Genomic DNA, 24701 nt, shown 5'->3' on the forward strand with positions numbered 1-24701 from the left:
TTTATTAACTTTTCCTACGATGATTCGAAGTTGATATTTCCAAATAATCTTTTCATTGACAAATTTCAATTAAAGTGAGAATCAATTTTCTACCTCTAGAAAGAAATCCTTTCTTCCATATTCGGCGCAACGTTTCCAGTGATTCGATGATCGACACGAAAATCTCCGAAACGAATAATAAATGTCTACTTAAACTTAACTGTTCTGTACGTATAATATTCCGTAATTGATCACAGAAATGGCATGTCTATAAAAAAACCTAAACAGCACCGTTTCAGCACCAAACAGCTGTTCGCTGTCTAAGGAAATCATAAAAAAAAAAAGTTGGAATGTTTGATAAACCAAAGTGCAAATACAGACACACACTCGCTGTTGATTCAAGTACTTGAAGCACAATTTAAAAATGATGAACAGTTTAATAATGGTCTCACTTTGTTTATATGTACACGCACACACTTTGTAGGATTTTTGAAAAATAAACAGTTCAACTTGAGGTACATATGTTCAGACACTGAAGGAGACTTGGTAAAAGAATGTACTATGGAAGCGGCCAAGGTAAACCGGAAAAGTCCACAGGGCCACCTAAGCCAGCGTCCGCCTCTAGAAGGCTCATTATCACGGCCATTGCTGCTTCGTCGTTGCCATCCGATGGCACCGGGTTTGGTGATTCGTTTATCGTTGTACCCCCGATCATATCCATCATATCCTCGTCTGGTGACGTTCCTAAAATGGACGGGATGTTACGTTATGCGCAACGGTCATTCAAAGGATGATATTTTTTGCATGGCGTGGCTGTGAACGCTACTCTTAAACGATAATGCTCTGCCAAACAAAAGTTACATATTTTTTTTTTGCGGGCTTTGATTGCTGGACGTTCGTACCATCGAATAAACGAAAAAAAAAGAAAAGAAACGAGTACACGATTTTTTGAAAAATGAAATTTTGAAAAGAGATACCAGAACGAACTTCCTTTGCCCTATTTCGCTCAGAGAAATATTCATTTTCAAATTCACGTGTAGAGCTTCCTTTCTTTTTTTTTTCTTTTTCGGTCTTGTTTTCTCTGAGCGACCTAATCTTTTTGATAAATCCGGCAATCGCACTACACACCAAGAAACGACTCCTTAGAGACAGTAATAGCTATGACCTTGGTCGTTCGCGATGCTGTTCAGCTGCAAGTTGCTTGCAATGTGGTTGTACGTTGGTGCAGGATTAGTGGTGCTGTTGTTGCTGCTTCTAAGTGGCTGTGTCAAATCCTGGACTCTCTCTGGTGATGCCGTGGTGGTGATCTGTGACTAATCATACAAATAGAATTTTCCATAAGTATATACCAATTTTAGAATTTCTATTAGCCTGAATTTCCCATCGATTTGAAAAAGTGAAAAAATTAGAAATTTTGTAAAGCCCATAACATTTATATTTATATAGTAATTAATTTTGATAATTAAATTACTGTAGGACTTTGATTATAAGTACCTCAGTATTTAACAGAGTAGATTCCGGTCCAGGTCCAGGACTGCCTCCGGAAGAAGAATCTTCACAGCGTCTCTGAAGGTCCAGAACCTCGTCCGCTATTTGTCGTCCAATTTTACTTACCTCAACATGACTTGAGATTAATCTTTCTAATCCACCGTTACCTGTAACAATGAAGAATAAATATACATATGTAACGATAAAAAAAAACTCGGACTATCAGATCTTCGAGAATCTCCTTGGTTGATAAACTTGGTTCAAAAATTGAAATTTATTTTAAACGAAAAATAATGATCTACAAATAAATAACATTAAAGGACAAACATCAAAAAGATACATATTTTAAAAATTTAATGGTTTAAAAAATTTAATATGAGAGGATTTATTTTTGCAATAGTAGTTGGGCCCCTTAAAGTGTTAAATATTGTGAGAAGTAAGAGTTATCAATAATTTGAAGTATTATAAATACTATACTTACTCTGTGTGAAGTAATCATAGTTGCCTTGAACACTAGAATCCTCAGATCTGTTCCCACTGTTTGTAATTGATCGGGAGTCACAACTGAAAACATACATTAATATTAGCTATAGTATATTTTTAATATTTTTCATACAATAATTAAATGATTATACTTACGAAGTAACAGAGTTTTTAGCTATTAGATATTCGATATCTTTGGTCCATGGATTTCTGAAAGATTTCCATTCAGATTGAAGTCTCACAAAGCTGGCGTTTTTGGTTCTAAACCTGTATATCTAAAGAAAAATCACACATAAAAAATATAATAATTATTTTATTTCAGATATTGCTTCGAAATTCAACAAATTTTATAGCAAAAGGATACAATTTAATATGTATTTACTATGGAAAATTATCATATCGAGACAGAAATAAACATTTCACACAGTAACTATTATTATTGTTAAAGAATCAACATAAAGGAATTAGCTCGGAGATGACCATACTGACCCCACTTATTGTTAGTGTTCATTCCCCTTACATGGGTAGTGGTATGCTTGTGATAACGGTCGGTAAACATGATTCCTCAAGATATAATAATTAGATTTAGTTCTAAATGGCCATTTCTGATTTACAATTTCTTACTTGGAAATAGAACCGAATTAAGATTACTGGGCCTGGGGGCTATCGAATATTGGAGGGTCTCTTTGATAAAGCTTGCTTTAAAAATTGAAATTTATTCCAAATAAAGTGGGGCTCGAGGCTGTAGCCCACCTTAATTCGGCGCTGCTTGGAAGTACAGTTGCTCACCTGTGTGGTGATGCATTCGGTGGCCTGAAGAGCAGCTTTATGAGATTTCGCGAGATGAGGAATATCATCATGATGATAATATTCGTACATGCTTGTACCTAGCAGCTCTTGCGGTAGGAAACCTAACACTAATGTAGCCCTGCAAGCAATAATTATCATTAGTCATGTACAGACTATATAAAAAAACATTAATGTCTTAAATATGAACCTCTGATCGACGAAAAGAAATTTGCCATCCATCGCGTGTCTCGAGACAAATTTAATCGGCCTTAAATTTGGTTTCTTAGGCAAAGATGTTGGTATGGTGGATTGTAAACGACCAACAGCTACCAAACACGATAAATTACAAGCTTCCCCTTCTCCATCACCTTCTTGCTCCTCCAGATCAATTTTTGCAGGTGCCCAAGATTTTAGGTAACCGGTACATTGAATGACACAGTATTTCCAGTCTGCGAAAATATTTGTTAAATAAATAAATTTATTAAATCATTGGTACAATTGGGGTGGGGGGGTGGAGAAGCCAGAAGTTTAGCTGACCTTCATCTAGGAAATTGAAATTCTTTTTTAACAAATCAATATATGCAAAAGTAAACTTAATATTATCATAAAAATTTTGTTGACCCCTATCGGATAATTATAGCTGCGCCACTAAATTTCGTACAAAACCGAGTAAAATTGTGTAATTTTTAAGAGATAGGAAACAAATGTAACGTTTGATGTAGTGAGGATATGAGATCAATAATGCACTGAGAATTGTACCAAGAGATAATAAAGTGTTTACATCAATTTTCTCATGGATAATGTCTATTTCATAACTTAATTACACAGTTTGCTCTAGTTTTAGTTTTCTGAAGAGTTTTATTCAAATTGTTCCATTGAAACAAAAGATTTCTAAATTCCAGAATTACAAAATTCGAGAACTTAAAAATTTGAAAGGGACTTGGCACATTTTACAAGAAGTTCCAAATTACGTGAATGGTATATAAATTTCAAAAAAGATTAAAAATATAAAGGTAGAGGAAAGAATGTGAAAGCGAAGGTATCTAAAGCGACTTCTTTAGCAGGATACTGAAATAGGATCCCTTTTTCACTTTTGACGAACCACGCGGCAAATATTTATGTCGCGAGATCTTAGAAACGATGAAAAGGAATTCCTAACACCTTAAATCTCTTTTTACCGTTTCCATATAAATCCTGTTCTACTTGTATCAGAGTTCAAAACACGGTACAACTTTTGTTACTTTACGGTTGTTAGATCAAGGGTCGTCCGAGGGTTAATATAGTTACTGATAAAATTCATAATCATCTTTTTTCTAATGGAAAATAATTAACACAGAAATGCTTACCAACGTTTTGTTGCTTTTTGCGTCGATGGCACCCACTTGTAGTATCAGCTTCTTCTTTCACTTGCAAGTCACCGCAACGAATTCCTTCCACTTTTCGTTTCATTCTGCAGAAGAAAGACCTTCGTGCACCTGGGCATAGTCTCGATACACCCTGAGGCACATCTGTTTTCACTGGTAACATTGCTAAATAACAAGTAACCAATCATTAATACATTTTCTTTGATACTAATTATTGTCTTTGTAATATTGAAATTCTGATCCAATTATACAATAACACTAATAATATATTAATTTAAAAATAAATATAATAATCTATTAATTGTAGAAAAAATATAAAAAATTAAAATCTTTTAAAAATAGATAGAAAAATAGTAAGTGACTGATAGTAACTGATACTGTTAACAAAACTAATGAACCGGATTCATCTCGGTAAAGGATCTTAATTACACCAATGGTCCTTGGAATTCTAAAGACTCAGCATTTGTAAATAATTCGTTTGAAAGTATCAGTAAATGCAAGATATTTAACATTTTCCGAATCAATTAACGTTCGTTAATTCCAAAGCTGTACGCGTTGATGATCGACGATCATAAGAGATCAATGACCTTTCGTTCTTCGTAGGTCACACCGGCATGTAACATCTTAGAAATCTTGTATCGCTTTTCCTCGTTTAGACAAGACTTTCGTAAGACTTTCATAGCGTTAATTCATCGACAGTCAGATGCTGTCGAACGAGTGGCATTTATCAGACATAAAGTGCATCAATGAACCATCCTAGGTCCGATTGACCATCGATGCTGGAACCGGCTCAGAGAATGTCGAAAGAAGGTATAATTAATGGATTCGTATGCAGAAAGTCAAGTAACCTTCTCGTAAAGTTGAAGTTATAAAAGACTTTCGGGTGCATTTCGTGTTCAGAAAGAAAATACAAGATGTCCATAAAAGAAAAGGTGTATTTTCTGTATTTATTACCTTACAGGGTAATTATTCAAATTCAAAGGAAGACGATACAGTTATGGGGTAAAACAATTGGTTTTTTTTTTTATATTAAGTCAGAATACGTGTAAATAAAAAAAATCAGAGTGAGTTTTAAAAATAATAATATTCAAAGTAGGGTACCATTAGGTCCCTTTTGACTCCCATCATATGCTCAAATGTTCAAATCTCCCACCAATAATATTTTAATGAAAGTTGTGGGTCCAAAAATAATTGTTAAAAATATGTGTTATTATTTTTACATACTTTTGGCGTCTATTAATCGTTCACGTGGACTAAGATCCGAAGAAGATAGTTGTTCCTTCACCTTGGCAACATCTTTAGGGTGCAAGATATCGAACCAACTTTGACCCAGTAGGTCACCCTGGAAAAAAATGACACTTCATAACAATCAATTAGCCGTTTAATGTACAATGACCTAATAATTAGATTAAAATTAAAATTAAGAAATGTATCCCATTTTTCTATTTAATAAAATCACTGAGAATGAATAAGTAATATTCACATAATTAGTAATGAATAAGTAAGACTCTCATATACAATATGAGGCCCATTATGTGAATAGTAGTTAAAAAGGGGTAATAGTAAAGGCACCAAAATTAATTTGTATACCTAACATTTTATGTTTAAAATTAATGTTTATCTTATTTGTGTCATATTGTCATAAGAAATGAGTGGAAGTAGGATACCTGAGAATAATTGAGTGTCTGCAAAACAGACTCGGATACATAGAGAATTCTTCCACGATCACAGCCAACCACGAAGACAAAACCCTCCGCAGCCTGAAACAAGAGAAGGGGTCTTCGATTACGTCACCTAGATCAAATATTAACTATTATTATGTAACGATCGTGACAGGGAATCTATAAACGTTGTCATCAACAATAATTCAATTACATTCAAAATGTTTTGCAGTATCTATCAAAAGGGGATAGATACTTCTTTAAATCTCTCCTTAAACCTCCCCTTAAAATTAAATTTTTTTTATTCATTTATAATGTAAAATAAAATTGCATTATATTTCACGGAATCATAGATTTAAAAAAGAAATTTTTTGCTTCATTGAAAAAAGAAATTTATGAAGATATTATGATTGGTATTATGATAAATAGCATAAGGTAATTGTTTTATAAGAGATTACGTTTGTATGTCACGTTTTGATTATCGACTCATTTGATTCTGATGTGAAATTCAATTAGGAATTGAACAGTATATGTAATGACGAATTTCGAACTTTAAGTACGTGGATACGTATTGACATTGATGAATGTTGCATGCGATCGAAGATATATCGTCGAGGGCTACGCAAATGCTTATTGCGCAACAGCAACGCACTTATCCTAACCGATTTACCTGTTAAACAGACCACTGATACACATATGTATGTACATACATTGGTGATCGTATTATCGTGATCATTGAATCAATAGGTGTCATGGTTTTTTACAGTAACAAGGATAAACCATAGTATCCGCATAACTGTACTTCGTTACAAATTAGAAAAAGAAAACAACAGAAATATCAATTTTAAAATATTATAAATATTTCAAGGATAAATCTCACAATGTAGGTATATAATTATATTAAAAGATGGCACATTGATTCTGTACATAGATCTTCATAATTATCAATCATACGTAATGATTGCTAACAGAATGATTGGTATCCACTATAAGATGGAAATATTAATTTTCCCTCGAACCGGATATCAACATATCGGGAATAAGAAACGTGTAGCAATTCATAATGAAAGTTTGTATGGTAATAATGGTGGTGGAGTTAACGTCGATCCGAGCTGGTATGTCGGGTGTGGTCAGTTGCTCGAATATTTATTCTCAAGAGGGATAGAGCAAAGGAAAGTCTCGATAAAAGATAAAACCCTATCTACGTTCGTAAGCGACAATGAAAAATACTAGCCAACCACCGGCACCAACTCTCTGCTCACTCGCATGACGGAATCTAGAGTGAAAAGGAATTCGTATCATTTCATTTTACGAGATCCATTCTTTAAACCTTCGATCAACAAATAAATGTCATTTATTTTTACATATATTTTATAGCTTGTGCAATATCTATTGCAGAAGGGGAACATTGTACCACAATTTTTTGTTAAAATTTTGCTAAGGCTAAAAATTAAATTCTACCTTTTAACTAATATACGCTGCTATTTTAATTTAACTATTTTAACGCTGCTAATTTTTTTGTTTTATATTCTACCCTTCTTTTAATCAAATGAAAAATATAATCATATACTTTTATTGAATAAAAATGTTAATAAATGAATTTGATATGGAGCGAAAGAAAATTGAAAAATATATTTCTATATACTTCGTATCCAGAAGCAATTCTCATTTGTATTTTATTCGAATTCAGCATGGGAGCTGAGTTACCAGCTAAGTAATACGAGTCACTAATGATAAAGGAAGTTGGCAAGTAATAAAAATACCAAGATAACTATGCTTCTGAAAGATAAGAGAAAGAGCTTGCTTTCGTTTTTCAGACCAATCAATTTACACTTATGACTGCGCCAAGTGCTATTAATAGTGACTGTTATACATACACGCGACATTCAAGGTATTCTATAAGAATTATCAATTTTTTATAGAAACAAAAGTAACTGTATCATATTTATTATTAGGTGTACAAATTAATTCGGTACTCCTTGTAATTTGAACATTTTCCCGGGCTTCTGTGCATAAAAATTAATTTAATAATCGGAATTACCATGATTTTTAAAAAATAAAGCTACAATTAAAAAGAAGAAAGGGCAGAGAATTAATTTGTCTTAATTAATCAAGCATCTTTTATAAATTGCCATTTATTAATCCTATTATTATTGGGTACCACTGCCGGCAATCCATTACTTTCTAATTTAAAGAAAAAATTTATCTCGTAACTTTTTCTCTCTATAGGAAATAAAATTGCTCTATTGCGCGATACAGTTCAATTTCACGCTGGACTTCATTCGCCATATATGTAATAATTAAATACAAAAAATAGCAATTTAAAAAAAAAAAACACAAAGTAATTAGTAACAAGACACCATATTAGGTATTGGAACACAAATTGACTATTTGACACTGATAATCAAAGGTGCATGTAATTCGAGCAATGCAAATGAACGTTTTACAAACACCAATATCAGAAACGTGTATCTACATAAAAGGAACCCTTCTCTTTCACCCGTCACGAGACTGATCACTGTGTGAAAAATGTGTAGCACGCTGGAGAAAGGTTAGCCACGGCTATTGGATACGCTTGGTCTCGTACGGAAGGATTGCAAAAGGTATGGACGGCCTTTTATAAGGAACGAAAAAACTTTTCTCCCGCATTGCTACCAATTAACGGATTAATGGCTTAAACTATAATGCGATCCGTATGGGAACACTCGAAGGAAATTGAAAGTGAACCAACTGGAGTAAACGATTGATCAGATATAATCGATTGAAATCAATGCTACTTTGGAAGAAATAAAAATTGTATACCATTTTTTGGAAAAAGAAAACCGAATCTTTCAATGATAAACCAGGATGTTATTTATCGATATAAACATTTTTTAATAAAGAAAAAATTAAAATTGAAATTTGTTAATAACAAGCCCAAGATTTTGAATATTTATTTGAATATTGATAAATTTAATCATCTGTAAAAAAAGTGTGGTAATAAAGGATTAAATTAAATCATCTCTGTTCAAGTAACAACGAATCGAACTTCGAATTACATAATCAGGTCTGAGATACCAGGAAGTCTTACACGAATGGTATGCACGCTCGTACATTTACTATCTAGTTTCCCGAATACGGAGTCGATAATGGCGTGTAATCTCATCGTACGAATCGGTCGCTTTCAGACTTTTAACGACACTGGTTTACCTGCTTTTCGCAATCTTTATAATCACTCTGTCAATCTAAACTCGATGTATATTACATATAAAGGGAGAGTTAAAAAAGTGGGCACATTTGGGAACTTGATTTATTGAAATTACGTTTTTCGACTAAAAAACAGAAACTAGGCAAAGTGTTAAAATATAATAAGACACGTCATTAATTTTGATTCAATTGCTTTTTCTTAAGTTATTCTAATTACGTAGAGCTATGAATAACAGATGAGTTGCATCGATAAATTTGATTAAACTTACTTGAAGTATGAGCGTCTTGAGCTCCTGATCGCTCAGGAATGCTGGCTTATAATGACCCTCCGTATAGGAAGTGACAGCACCGAGGATGGTCTTTATGTGTTGCACAGCCATCCTGAGCACAGTTAATTTGTCAAGTTTGCGAGACATTGCATGGCACATCGGTACCATCGCTGAAAGTTCCGTGATATAGGTGTTCATTTTATCCCTTCTTCTTTTCTCAATTTCACTATGATTTTGTCTGAAAAAAAAAAAATACAACCAAAAAAGATCAGTATAATTCAGAAAGTATTAAATACATTAATCAATAATTTTTAATTATCAATTAAAAGATCACTCGACTAAAAAAGTAAAATTTACTTATGAATAATATTTTAATTGATATTTAATGTTTTATTAAATTGAATAACAATTTTTATAAATATTTTTTAATTTGTTTTAAATCCTAACAAAATTTAATTGTACCACATATCAATTTTCATTTCGATCATTATTTAAATATTAAATATTTCCCAAAGTTGAAAATTTGCATTTCTTTTTTTTTTGTTTCAAAATCAAATTTCTCATAAGCATTTCTTTAAAGCATGCCCAGGTTTGTTATGTTGTTTCTTTCTTCAGCATCTTCAGTAATCATTTTCAAAGACGTGACCGACGGGACTGTCGTGAATCAATTGTAAAAGTTTATTTGGTTAATAAACGCCGCTTTTGTGCGTGAATACTGTTAATGTGCCTCCCAAGAATTCGCATTGATGCTTTGCAGACGATCAATTGGCCAGCGGAAGTCGTGGCCACCGGAAACCACTTTCGACTGGCAACGGGTCTGTTCTACTCTATATTAATTTGGGAAATATTTAATTACTATAATATAGTGAATCATTGTAACTTAAAATTTAATTCTAAATTAACCCTTATTTGAATTATGGGGTCACAGTGGCCCCACAAATGTTTGATTTAAAACATAATTATTTGAAAATTTATAATAATATTCTATTATATTGTTAAAATTTTAAACTTTGAAGAAAGAGATATTAATAAAAGAGATAAAGGTACAACGTCTTTTAATCGTGTTTACAATCTACGTTAGCGTTGATTAGATTAATGACGTCGTCGATGAAGCCAGAGTAAAGAATCGAGGTGGGTCAAGGTGGCACTTACCTTGGCAATACTTGAAATAATACTACATAACCACTGACCAAGATTAAGCTTCAAGTTATACGGCTTCTTACTATATTAGAATGAACTTCAACTCTACTCTGTATGGTTCATCATACTTTTCTCAGAAAAATATTTTCATAAATGATAAATGTATGAATTGTTAACACCTTAGAATTTGTATATATTTATTTTAATAATTATCAACATGTATCACTTACTTTTTGCTGTCGTCGTTTGTGCGAACAAATTTGGCATCGTCTCCAACATCGTCCAATAAATTACTACCATCGCTAAAACAGAAAAGAAAGTAATCATTGCATAAGATTGAACTATTCTGTTCAGAATCTTCCTTCTCATTCCTTTTCTTTTTACTATTATTTTAATCACGGTAGCCAAGAAAACTTACTAATTTAGTGCTTTTATTGAAAATTATTAAAATTTTTTCTTCTGAAATATTTTATTAAACTAAGCAAACCAGCGATAATATACGTTCAATTCGATTACTTTGAGCACAGAACAATGTAATCAAATAATAATTGAAGAAGACCTACTTGGGTTCTGAGACGACGAAACGTTGAGAAACCAAGTATACATGGTACTGAAACAATTTCTTCAAGGTACACCCTTCGAGAAGGGTGTACCGTGTTTGATGCAGAATTTCGCCAAGTTTCGCTCACGTACAGCTTCTCTGCACTTTTGTCTTTCAATATTTCATACAGTCACATAGAAACTTTCATTCTTTTAACGAAATAATTTCTGCATTTCTTTTATAATTACATTCTTTAAATAACGTTTATATTGAAAAGTACAAGTAAAATTTTTCTAAGGTATCAAACGTTCTATCGTTTACTAACTACTCTTAAGGCGTCAAATTGGATATATTCCGGTCAGAGGTAGCACACAACTGTGGCAATAACTAAAGGCAATTTCGACCAACGAACGGTCCCAAGAGAACGCAAATCTTCAGTTCTGTTAATGATTAAGTTAACCCTTTGAGCGGGTAACCGACACCTTGATTGGTAATTACTTGGAGTTGCGGTCGTTTAACGGGGAAACGTTATGGAATGCGCTGTCGACACGAATCAAGAGGGTGAGAGGTGTAGGGTAGAAAGATGTTTGTAGATGGAAATATCAGTCTTGAATACATTTGCCAGGCTTCGTTTCGACGTGTTCACCATCGGTAGCATGTTAATGTGTGTTACAGACCAATATCCTGTACGACTTCCTACGCAAACCATACAATTCTTAACACAATTCTAAACTTTCCTCAGAACCAGCCATTTTTTTATTACTGAACCTTAATAATTCTTAATTCTTTATTTATAGCTTATTTTGGTACATAAGTTGATAGCTCCTTGAGTGTTAATTAATAATATAAATTTCATTTTCGTGACGCACCTGGTGCGTCGTTTATTATTTGGGGAAGAGAAAGACCTAAATTCAAAGTATAATACGATATATCTGAGTTCTTAAAAAACATGGACTTACTGGCAAGAGAGTTTTCGCTTCCTAGAATCCGCCAGGAATTCCTCAGAAGTATCAGTATTTGGTCCATGATTAGGGGTAGTGGATGCGCTACGTTGTTCTTGTTGTTGTTGATGATGATGATGATGATGGTGATGGTGATGGTGATGACGATGATAGTGATGGCCGGAGGCGGGTGCCTGGTCAGGGACCATCGTCGGGGGTGTCTCCATGTGCTGGGGCGGTTCAGCCCCCGTTACGACCTGTGGCGTAGTGTCGGTGCTGGTGGTGGTGGTGGTGGTGGTGGTGGTTGTAGTAATCGCAATGGTGGTAGCGCCGGTCGTGTTGGGGGTGGCGGTAGTTGTATTGTTGCTGTTGTTGGCGGGGGTTGGAGTCAGGCTGAGACCTTCGCCACCCCCCGCCGAGTTGGCGGTTACTTCTCCCACCCCCGAGCCCGTTCCTATGTCGCTGAAATAAACCGTGGGACACGAACTTCTGAAATAAAAAAAAATGATAATAAAAATTAATAAAAAAAGAACAATTCAATTGTTTCTCTTCTTGCTCGAAAATCACTATCATAAGGATACGATCATTCCAGGCAAAGAAATGGAAAAAAAAAGATAAATCAATTTTTGCTCCAATGTAATGTTTGGGTACTTTTTGGATCCGTTTATTATAATTTTATTGGATCTATAAAAATACAAGTCATAAAATAAAATAATATTACATGTAATGGAACGAACTTAAAATAATAAATAAAATTTATATTTTACAAAAAATAATAAATAAATAGGTAAATATGAGGATCTAGAAGTGTTAAGTCCTTACGTCTTAAACTTTCAAAAGCGAAGTCTGGGTCAATGGTGATCCAAACTTACGGATATTAACCTAAAGTTAAATGTATAATTTTTAATACATTTTAATAAGTAGTTGCTTTTATAATTTCTGTATTAATATTAAAATATATTGGATTTGACAGGTATTGGAATCTACGTGTTTCTAACACTTTAAATATGTTGATAAGAAACAAAGGTTTTGAGTAGTATAATTCAATATTGATTCGAATGATATGAAAGCTAAACACGTGGCAATTTATTGCTTTACTGCAGTCTAACGATAATTTCGAGAATGACTCACTTAAGCAACAAAAAGACGTGGCGAAGGCCGGCCACGTATCTATACAAACGGTTTGCAAGTAGTTCCGTATATTATGATGTAACCTACACGATTAACGTAATTCTATTTATTCACATATACGTCAGTACACGCGTCGTATCATACTGTATGTACACGTTCATACTATAACAAATTACAATGTACAATTCATACTCATCACTTTATAATATTAGAGAGCACTGCAGCAGCAGTTTCTTTTCCTCTAAAATTTTCACATTTCTTCCTAATTTTATTTTACAAAATATATCTTTTTTTGTAAAAAATAATATTTTTTTAAATTAATATTTTTCTAATCTTCTAAACATTGAAAATAATATTTTTGAGAAATCAGTCTTTGCTTTTACATTATATTTTATTACATGTCATATTTTTCACAAAAATTTTTGTTTATTTCTATAACTATTTTCTAAACTTTATAAATCAAAAAACAAAACCAGTATTCCTATCGTTTCTTTCATTTAATTTCAATGGCTAACAAATTGAAATGCAACTAAAGATATTGAAGATCAAGCGCAAGACTTGCCAAAATGTCAAATCTAAATTAATCAATCGTTTTCAATACAACCGATGAAAAGAGTGTTATAGATCTTTAATGCAACGATGAAGTCCAGTTGCATAACAAGTTTTGCACATAAATCGATTCAATGATCGAATGCGATGAAAAGAGAGAAAGGATAGAAAGTAACACCTTTCCCTTCCTTCAGGCGGCATTCAGTTGCGCCATGCTTCTATGAAAGTTCTCCGAGCAAAACGCTAAACTTGGAAACGGCAATTATTAGAAGAACGGTTCAGATCTGGTGCGAGAAAAGACTCGTTAAATTCGTTCTTACATACCTTCTGCTGAACTCTATATCTTGACCGATCAACTACATGATTTCGAAAGATTCGATACACGAAGCGGTGGTGTCTTGATTTATTAGATCTTTTAACTAGTTTATATTCCATTCTCTTTCACACTTTGATAGGATATTGTGAACAAATTATACGAGGAATTTTATTGCGCGAAATGTGAGAGGAAAATAAGAAAAATTAAAAATTTATGTAAATTGAATTTTAAATAAAGTTGGAAATTTTTAGAGGCCCCTATTCAAAAAATGCGAAGTACTCCCTTGGTCATTCTAAAATTTCAAGATTTTCGTCAATTTTAATGAAATAAAATGAACAAACAACCACTAAACGAGATCGGTTCACGTTAATTCTTTTTCGAACATTCGAATATTAAACAGCAGATGATTGAAATCAACAACTATCAAACACAACAATAACGCATTGTTTTATTTTTCACTTACTCTTGAACCGCCGAAAGATTATAATAACTCCTTTGCTGTTCTTGTTGATGAGGATACTGATATAGTTGAGCACTGGTTGAAATCACTTGGCCACGATCGTGATGATCTTGATGTATGCGTGGTTGAAGCTCCTCCAACGATATGAATTCTTGTGGTTCTTGACCCGGATGGAGGAGCTGCGTATAACTCTGTGCCATTTCTTGGGCCACCATTTCCTGTTCTGGTGGTCCACGAAAGCACAGCAGGTCCTCCAGCTCCTCCTCCTGATGTCGACGGTATTGTTGCTGGTTTTGTTGCAACTGCGGTTGATCTTGCCGATATTGATTCGAATGTTGTTGTTGTTGATGTTGATGAAAGACAGAAGGGTTCAAGCTGGTGCCATCGCCAACCGCAACGTCATTCTCCACGATACCACCGCTATCTGGCAGTAACCCACCCTCATCTGAGGATGTATAATCCGCTGTTCTTTTATCCAGATTAGTTGACTTTTCATATAACCGTGTCACAAGATGGTTGCAACGTGCGAACGAGCAGGATGAAACGCGTTCACGTGTTTTTAATTGCTGAAGAATGGTACTTTTGAAGAAAAGTTGGAAAATCAATTTTTGAATTTGGAACCCTTAGAAAATTCGAAAACCTATGATTATTTTACGAAGAAAATGCATCGTTCACTTTTTCGCTTTAGATTGTTAAAAAATTTTTAGAGTTATTCTTTATAATAAAGGGGAGATGTTACTTTCTTCACCTATGAAAATAAATAAATCGATAAATGGTAATTAACGATTGGACCAATTCATGAAACATCGACGCAGTGTCTGTCGCAGAAACGTAAGAGACAATAGAACGAGGATCTTAGATACTTTAGACAAGAAGTCGATACAGGTTGTATTGAGCTATTTCTTAGAACCTGAACGTGCATTTATAAACGTTCTCTATCATCGAATCATCGTTTTCTGTTACGCAATATTACGTCACATTCAATGGAACATTATACATATGAAATATACATATGTATAATCAATGTTTAAAGCTTGTTGTTAATTTTTTTTTTCAGATCAAGCTATAAATTAATCCACAAATTAGCATTTGAAAAATATTGGATGTGGGCAAAAAATTTGAAATGTTAAACTTTTTATTGATAAACTTGATTGGGTAGTAAAAGAAAAATTGATTTTTGCTTAAGGTTAAATATAATTTTCCATGAAAATTGTACATTTTTTTGGAGTGTATCATTTGGAATGGCTGGTTCAAAAACAAAGAAAGTCCGATATGATTTGATGACATAAAAGTATCATGAAATAGCACTTATGGTACATTAAATTACAGCTTAAAGTTTAATAAAAATTATGGTATAAATGCTTTATCAACTACAAAAACTATAGACTCTTTATGATAAAATGAATCGAAAATTCCTGTATTATTTTGTGATATAAACGAATGGAAATTGGATATTAGCTAATGAACAATACTAACAATAAGCTGTAATTTGATTGATTCATTGTGTGCTTGAACGAAGAACCAGCCATTTTGTATTAAGAATATTGACGAAGCGTTTACGTAATCATTTTCATAAAACCTTAAGCTTCAAATTGATGTGCTATAAGTGCTATTATGTAGTACTTTTATGTCATCAAATTATGTCAGACTTTCTATGTCTCAAAATCAGTCATTCGATTAAGATAGAATAATGCTGCAACCTAATAAAATAAAGAGATAACAAATTGTGCAAATTTATTCCAAATACATAAACTTAAGAACAAAATTATTTAAAAAATTGGTACAAAAATCATGATATTTTTAACGAAATTATGCAATCAAATAAAAAATTCTTTCAGTCAAATAAAAAAAAAAACATTAAAAAGTAACGATTTCGTAGGAAAAAAGTGGCGTCGTTGCAAATAGCGTACGGCAGAAGTTTATTTGACGCAATTTACAACTTTGTATTCATAAAGGTGTTCATTACACATGGTTCATTTGAATAACAAATTTTTATAAGTATAGGTAAAAAACCTCTAAACAGTAACAATTTTCTAGATCTCTATTTCATAAAAAATAAGAAAAAATAAAAATGGATTTGTTAATTACTAAAAAGAAGAAAAAAATAGAATTAATTTTTGTAAGCTGCTTTTAATACTTTGCAACTTTAGATCTTTATTTTATCAAAAATATAAATAAAAAAATAAGATATCATTGAAACTATTATCTGTTCGGATGAATATGCATTTCTGAAAACTTTGTTCTTTAAACACTGTTGCATCTAGGAAGCATGCAGCTATACTTTTGTTCGAATCACCTTGAAGGTAATCTAAAGTGTAATAGTCTGATAAGAAGATAATGTAACAGTTTATCTAATACCAGAAGAAAATGATCGAAAGATACTATTGTTCTCTGACCATCTGCAACGAAGAGAATGAAGCATCAGACTGAGATAGAAATAAAACAAAGACTCTGTTTTTTATTAACGTACAACGAAGACTATGATAAATGAATTCGACAAAAAGAATTGGATATTAGGTTTATTTAAAAGAAGAAGAAAATTGTTTGAAAAGTCCAACATTAGTGATAGCATGAAGCACGAACTAGAAAGTGTAATAAACAAACGAAAAGAGACTAGATATTCCCTCTATTAAAATCAAGAAGAAAATTCTTTGGAAACTTCAAAATCAATGGTACCACATATCATCTAGCATTCTCAATCACCACTGATATGCACCATGAGATTAAACCATTAAACAGTCCGTCGCAATATCATTGCCGCAGGAACTCCATAAGAAATACCTTAAAAACACGTATGAATCCAAAATCACGGTTTGACACATCAATTTCGGAGCACAATATGATAAAACATATCCACTCTAGACGCTTGTGCGTGTGTTGATCAAGCATGTCACTAAAAACGATCCACCAACCATATGATTCTCCATGGTAATCACATTCTTCGAAGCATGATCATCACATTGTTAGGTGAACACGTTTCATCCGGTTGCATATCACTGAACCACCTGTTCGTACGTTGCAATCTCGAAGAAGGTGGGTACGGGTATCCTTACCGAGAAGCGCGTACATCCACGTCGTCGTCGACGTCGAGGAAGCGGCGACATCCTCGAGGAGCGCAGAAGGCCTCTCGCCTTCCCTCCTCTTGGCCGATGCCCTCGTGCTTCGAGGGTGCCTCTTCGACGACGACGAGGTCGTGCCGTTCACGGATGAACGTTCCGAGTATCGTTCGTCGACGCTACCACGTGTTATCGATGTAACAGGCGGTCGCTAGAGATGCGGACGACACACGAGGAGGACCACCACGTCGTCGGCAACCTTCGCGATCGTTTACCGTGCCGCTACTGTTTCTACGTGCTGGCGGAGGTGGTGGTGGCGGAGGTGGTGGTGGTGGTGGCACTCGGTTTCCGAGCTCACGCGCACTCTTCGTCCAAGACGGTCAACGAATAGGTGTTGAGAGCACCGTTGATGATGGTGGTGGTGGATCAAGCCAAGGTGGAAATGGAACCAACACCGATGCTGGTTTCGCGGATTACCACGCGTTATCCTGGTCCACTACCACCAGAGACTAAAACACTTCCTTCCGGCTTTCCTTCGGGAACTACCTTGATGACTAATAATAACTAAATGGCTGCTTATCTCCTTCTTCGCTCTTAGCATATGTGAACTTTTTAACATATTAATTACCGATGGATAAGCACCACTAAGGACAATTTCTTTAGTCGTTCGAGATGAAACGATAACTGTTAGTTGACGATTATAATTACAGTTAGTTAATTTACGGTTCTCTGATAGCAAAGGTAACTCACATAAATCAATGGTCAAGGTTCTGCGGAGCAGAATGAATAATCCGGTTAACCGGGTATCACCTCGGTTACAGTAGATTGTGACTTTGAACCTTAGAAAGACTAAAAGGTGGGGTGCGTCGAGTCTTCTAGTTGGAAAATAGATTGATATTTTGTTTTTATTGGATATATTGTTTATTATAAAAAAAGATTGGTTGATACTGTAGATCGAAGAATTTAGAATTATACTAGAAATTTCTGTATCTCCAGACTGAACTACGCAGTTAAAATGGATATTTTATAAAGAATCGGACCACGTGGCTATATGTTATTGGCGTGAGTGGGAGTGACTAAAAGCAACCCACACCCCTGCGCTTCGACACAGTGGATGGTACCGCGACCATCGTACGCAGGTCTAACCCCTTGGGAAGCTTGAAGAGGAGACCAATGAGGTTCACGCGGAACCTCCTCGTTGCTAGTGTTCGAAATTAGTTTGACGGCTGAAACTACGGTGTTACTAAAAATACCAGCTATGGCGTAGGTGGAACAACACGTAATATGGAACAACGCAAGGTCTCCATAAATAAATAAATAGCACAATGAAAATTATTTCTTTACACATAAACAGCAAAGTGTATACTTCACTGGTGTGTTAATTATATTTCATTAATATTGGATAGACTAATCTCTAATGCGACTTAAACGCAAAATTAACAGAATAAAAGAAATCTTTTTATTCACAGAATTTTTCTGTTTACGTAATTGCTTCCATTTTTATTCGTGTAAATCAGACGCAAATTAATTGTGATATTTATAGGATGAATTTTTTAGGGTGATGTTAATTAGAGCGTAACATGAATTGTTAAACGAATGACAGCAAATTCGAACAGTGCTACGAATACGAATAATGAATTCCTCGTTGACCCTCGTCCCTAAGAGATCCTTCCCCTTCACGGTATAAAGGATCATTGGAAAACTTTCAATAAGGTAACGCGAGGGTTACTCCCTTTCCTGATATACAAGGTACTTGATTCTAATCTATACAACTAATTTTTAAACTATTTATTTATTTTTTATAAAGATGCCCTCGTTATTTAACAGTGACGTTTGTTGGTTTATTTTTCTATAATATAATTACACACAAGGTAAAACAGCATTAGGGTATAATGATAAAAAAAAATCAACAATTCGTGAGAAATTTCACATTTTTGCATGCAAGATTTTACTTTTAAATTTAAAATATCTCACGCACTGCTGATTTTATTTTTTGGTGATGCAAAAATTACATTAAATATTTCCTTTTTTCTGTAAATTCCATTTTTTTAAATTGAAGATTTATTTTTAAAAAGTCTTGTGGTTGGAAAATATATGTAAACAAATTCTTTCGAATTTTTCATTTAAAATTTATCTTAACCATCGAATATAGTTCTCTTAGTCAATATCACCTTTAGAATATCATTTTAAGCAATTTCTTCATGCTATATGTATATCGGAAGCCACTAAAAAGTGAATTGTGTCGCTTCCAATGCTAATACGAGTATGCTCATATATTGTGTACATATAGGATTCCATGAGAAATAAAAGAATTCATCTTTATTCAATCGCTTTCATAAAACGTGTACAAAGTTTTTCTTTAAATGGTATCACGAACAAAAAATATTGATGTTATTTGCATTGCAACATGCATATAAATATTTTTCTTTTTCTTTATCTAATTTCGATACGCTTTTATCGTACTATTCTCAAATACAATGAAAAAGACGACATAGGATATTTGCAGACTTCTTGTTCATACAAGTAAACATAAAGGTCTCGAAGAAAACCATGCGAGGGATGTTTTATGAAAAAAGTTTCTCCTATTACTTGTAAATCACTTCTGAGAGCTCAGAAGTGTTTTGAAATCGTTCATGTGATATTCATAAACCGAATATGAACTTAGAACCAAGGAAATGCAAGTGACATTTTTACTATTATTTTTCCTTATTATAAAAACGAATAACGTTTACAATAGTAAATCTTCTCGTTATACGAGCACAATCACGAAACGAAAGAATATGCTTTCAGGGGCAACAACATTTTCCGGGCCGGTATTGTATTACGATAGGTTGACCAGTGTTATCTTACCAATCAACGCAAAAGGACAGAATTCTGAAATCTCTAGAATCTGAGAAAATAATTGACACCTTGATATCTGTCACCGCAATCACCGAACGAGACATTATTTATAGAAACATTGAGAAAAAGGAAAATTGTAGAGAATTTGTTCAATATCAAATGGCAGTAGATTAAAGACGTAGGTTTTTATTTCTCGATGTTCCGTCACGTTCATGGATTACAACGGTGATTAGGTAGAAATGTTTCGTTTCGAAGTTTAACGGCCAGCCGATAAGCCGATGGTCAGGCTAACAAAGGTTAAGGATTGTTGTTTGAAACGCATCGTTTTTCGGTGAATAATTGGATAAGCGCAGAAGGCAACGTGCGAAATCGCCGTAAATTAATCGACCAGGCTTATCTCTGGTCACCGAAAAATCACGCTAATGAGGATCCAGGGGTGAGGTTTAGAGAAGGGATCGCGAAAGGTTTGCTGTGGTCACTTCAAACGTAGATCGTCAGAGAGGGGGGAGAGACAGGAGGGTCGTATCGATGACAATTATCATTGCGTTACAAACAGATCCCCGTATTCGGAGAGGCTCGATACGTATTAATTCCCGTAATTAACGCTAATTAATACAGCCTAGTCAACATCGTGGAATCTTGTCGAGGCTAAAGAGATATCAAGATTTTCATCAAACGTTGCTTCGACATTTGCAATCAACTATTGTTGCAGTAGCGCAATCATAATTGTTCAAAAACATAGTGAACAAATTTTTTTCCATAACATAAAAGTATTTTAAAATTATACTCATGGTATATTAATTTCATATAAATATCATACTTTAAGAATTTTTGCTTTTTCCCTAGGGAAACCTAATCTTTCTAGTTTAATTAATTCTTCGTTAAATTAATTAAATATACTTTATAAAAATAAAAGCAACATACCATCAGATTCACTTCCGATACCTCCACTGGACCCTTCATTTGACAGCATGATCCAATTATCTGGAAGCATAACGTTTAATTTTGTTTATACGTGGCAAATAACTCTTTTAATTAACGATATATTTTTATTTCATTTTTTAATTTATATATGTCGTATCAATTGTTAAAGGCTATTGTCAACAGATAATAAAGTTGTCTGTTCACGAGTGTTTGTAATAAAACATTCAAATACTGTAATATGAAAACTATGTTCAGAAACTTTTGTTGATTCTGTTGATCTGCAGAAAATTTGAGACTCCCGTGTGAAATGTTTAATGAATTTTTGCAGAGGAAGCCAGATATTGTATCTGGTTGAACTGAAGTACGAAATATGTGTTAGATAGCGATTAAAATTGCAAGAAATTATATATCGTTCCACGAGAATGTCTTTACTTACAAGTATACTCTTCAGTTTATAAATACAGTTGAATGATGTTAAGTCGCAAAAATGTTGTGATTCATATTTCGAAGTTATTCAACGATTTTATTAAGAAGAATTAATTCACTAATTCGCCCATTTACAAATTCGTTAATTTATTAATTTTCTAACATATTAATTTGCTAGCTTACTAAATTGCTAATTTGCTATTTTAATGATCTGCTAATTTATTAATTTGCTAATTTTTTGTTTCGAATAATATTGAATAAAACGAAGCTGTTTACAATAAACATGGATACTTATGCTGTTCATCGAAGGATCTCGAAACAAATTATCAACTTCCCTCCCTTATACCATTGTACGTTTTTATAATTGGCCTGATAACTTGTTAATTAAGCATCGAATTGTTCGCTCAGACGTAAAAGAAACACGATGAATACTGTTCGCACTTAAATGCACAAAATATTGAATTGAGGAGCTGAGCGAAAAACAATGAATCAAGAAAATAAATTGTATCTAGTTTGAGAAGATCAATATATTAAATCCGATATACGCATGTTATATAAAAATTGTTATCGATTACCACAAACAGACGTCAAACCAATTTATTCACCCATAAAAAGGGCTATCGATTTTTCTATCTTTCAATACGAATATTGCTTTCTATGACGTAACACAATCAAACTTGATCTTGATTTATTGTTGATTTCTGTTTTTTTCACATTTTCTAAGTTATGCCAAATTCGGACTAATAGAAATTTGGGTATTAATATGAGACAGTGTTATTTTTGAAACAAATAAAGTTGTAAAATTAAGATATAAGTCTTCCTTATTTCAAAGCATGGAAATCTAAATATAAAAATCATGTTGCTAAGCGAAAAGGGACATGTATGAGCATAATTAAAAAGATCCAAAATATTTAATTGAATAATGACCAAGCTTGATTAGCCATGTAACGATGAAACGACGGTACATGGTCGTAGCACACATTTTCGTGTTTCTCGCTAGGATACTGGTGAATTCCAGTTACATAATCTCACTGACAACAGTACAACAATTTAACCACGTGATTACATAAACGTCATCAAGCCTGTATCTGACAGATTATGCCTTGCCGACGACATCCCCCCTAGTAGGATCGACGGGTCATAAAAATGGCCCTTTCATTCACGAAACAATAGCGATATAGAGCATGGAAAGGATACATGTTAAGGTGAGCTTCTGTAATCAGCGAAAATATGTGAACAAGTTATTTTTTCACCGCGGACGTATACGTACAAACGAAATTTAATGTAGTAGTACTCAATTTTTCGCTAATATCTCGTAAAAATTGCTTAAAATATCGAACTTTACAACATATTTAAAAATCATCGAAATCGGAGGGGGGTAGCTTTTTTACAAGTTCACCGGGAGGGGGTTGAAGTTCAGCCCATAGAGTGTTTTTTTTTTTTTTTATTTATAAGTATTTAATTTTATTTGAAATAAATTTCAATTTTTGGACCAACAGGGCCTCGAAGGTTTGATAGTCCCGGGCTCTAGAAATCTTAATCCGGTCCTGATTATATTGTACAGAATAATATTTGTTAAAGCACATAAGAGCGTCAGGTGACAATAAAGGGTCGTTACAATATTTTCATTTAATACACCAGTTTATTCGTTTTGAACATCTGTACCCGAGACTTTCCGAATCTATTATGGTATTCACAAGCTAGTAGGTACGAGGGTGATTCAACAAGTTCCCCAAATGTCTTTCCTTAAAGAAAAACCCGCGTCACGTAATTCTCGCCCTTCAAAATAAATTTTCTCAGTTAAAAAGAAAACTTGTCTTTGCAATCTTGCAAAAGTTCAAGAAAATTTGCACCAATCATTAATCTGTCTTCCCTTGTTAATAATTTTATCTCATTTTCAATAGGAATGAAAACGATTTAGACAATCAACATAAGTGAGACACCCTACATGTACATTTGAAATAACAGTTTCAATACAAATCACAGGAAATTAAACCGAACGCAAGGAATATTTCGACACTATCTATGAAGAAACAAAATTCCTTCACGTAATATCTACGCAAAAACCTAATAAAGCATTGCACGTGCATAATGTAATGTAACGTAATCAAGAAAACCGATCAACCTGTTACGCGTATATTTCTATGATATAATACGTTCAATCTATTTGACTATTACAAAATAGTCGGCTTATGATACGCGTTAACGTTTTTATATAATGAAATCTGAAAAATTAAAAGTAATTTACGAAAAAAATTATATAATTTTTAATTGTTAAATATTTTATTAATAATGCAAGTGTATAGGGCCAGAATCCTATATATATAAGGGATGCTTGTGGGGAAGGGCGAGGATCCGGGACATCACCATTTTTCCTGGGGAAACCTGATTTTGGTAATCAAATTAAAATTATTTTTTCAAAAAGGTTCTAAACCATCTCTTTTTTTTTTAATTCTTTGATTATTAGTTTGATAAGCATTTAAATCTCCAAATGAGAATTTGATGAGGAGTTGATAGAGACTTTTGCTACACGAATACTGCCACAGAGCATCTTTGCCCGTGTCTAAGATTTATTTGATGTTACGACGCAAAGAATCTTTAGCAAGAACAAGTGAATTGTATTTACGAGTCGGCAATGTCAAGGCGACCAACTTATTTCCTTATCAATGCGCTATTACGTAATGAACTCGAAGTATGCTGCACCGATAATACGACTCGCTTTCAGTGTCCCCTATGTGCTTGACCTGTGACGTAAAACTTGCAGGAATTGCCGTACGACAAGACTGTTTTAAATATTTGCCAAGCTTCCTTTCCTACTAGATTTGTCTTCGTCTATCTTCGTCACGGTTTCATACTTGACCGATTTCCATGATTTTCTTAATCAGCGACTGGTTAGATTGAATACATTAATTTTTAATAAGTAATTCATCCTTCTTCTGATTATATAAGTTGTCCTTTCGATGCTATCACACTTAGAATGAGAATTTCTAATTGTTTATATCTTGAAGTGATAAAGGAATTTTAAATTGCCTCCTAGGATTAATCCACTTTATTGTAACTGATAATTAATTATTCTGCGTTGAGAATTATAATGAAAAACTTACATGATTATTTTTATTAAACTTTAAGCTTTAAATTGACATGTCACATGTGCTAT

At 33.5% G+C, this 24701-nt stretch overlaps 1 protein-coding gene and 1 long non-coding RNA gene across 10 annotated transcripts in view; one reads left to right on the forward strand and one right to left on the reverse strand.

The window, feature by feature from the left end:
- Positions 1–306: 306 nt before the first annotated feature.
- Positions 307–24701, reverse strand: part of cyc (basic helix-loop-helix ARNT-like protein cyc) — a 28762-nt gene continuing 4367 nt past the window's right edge. For 2 of the 9 annotated variants that reach the window (XM_034319133.2, XM_034319134.2), the window contains exons 2-15: positions 21119–21178; positions 11860–12330; positions 10590–10661; positions 9220–9457; positions 5771–5863; positions 5328–5445; positions 4086–4268; positions 2948–3188; positions 2740–2878; positions 2107–2225; positions 1949–2031; positions 1474–1634; positions 1145–1292; positions 307–723 (exon numbers count right to left, since the gene is read on the reverse strand). In XM_034319133.2, coding sequence (XP_034175024.2) covers positions 539–723; positions 1145–1292; positions 1474–1634; positions 1949–2031; positions 2107–2225; positions 2740–2878; positions 2948–3188; positions 4086–4268; positions 5328–5445; positions 5771–5863; positions 9220–9457; positions 10590–10661; positions 11860–12068 — 1989 coding nt within the window. In that variant the 5' untranslated portion in view covers positions 12069–12330; positions 21119–21178 and the 3' untranslated portion in view covers positions 307–538. Of the gene's footprint in view, positions 724–1107; positions 1293–1473; positions 1635–1948; positions 2032–2106; positions 2226–2739; positions 2879–2947; positions 3189–4085; positions 4269–5327; positions 5446–5770; positions 5864–9219; positions 9458–10589; positions 10662–11859; positions 12331–14300; positions 14766–17350; positions 17639–21118; positions 21179–24701 lie in introns of those variants that run through there. The other 7 variants (XM_034319128.2, XM_034319129.2, XM_034319127.2 and 4 more) reach the window with 7 other exon arrangements.
- On the forward strand, positions 7597–8105 carry LOC117601866 (uncharacterized). The gene is made up of 2 exons (XR_004580817.2): positions 7597–7655; positions 7994–8105. It is a non-coding gene; the product is annotated as an uncharacterized LOC117601866 (long non-coding RNA).

Source organism: Osmia lignaria, chromosome 13, assembly GCF_051020975.1.
Source record: "Osmia lignaria lignaria isolate PbOS001 chromosome 13, iyOsmLign1, whole genome shotgun sequence".
In the NCBI taxonomy this organism is placed as follows: Eukaryota; Metazoa; Arthropoda; class Insecta; order Hymenoptera; family Megachilidae; genus Osmia; species Osmia lignaria.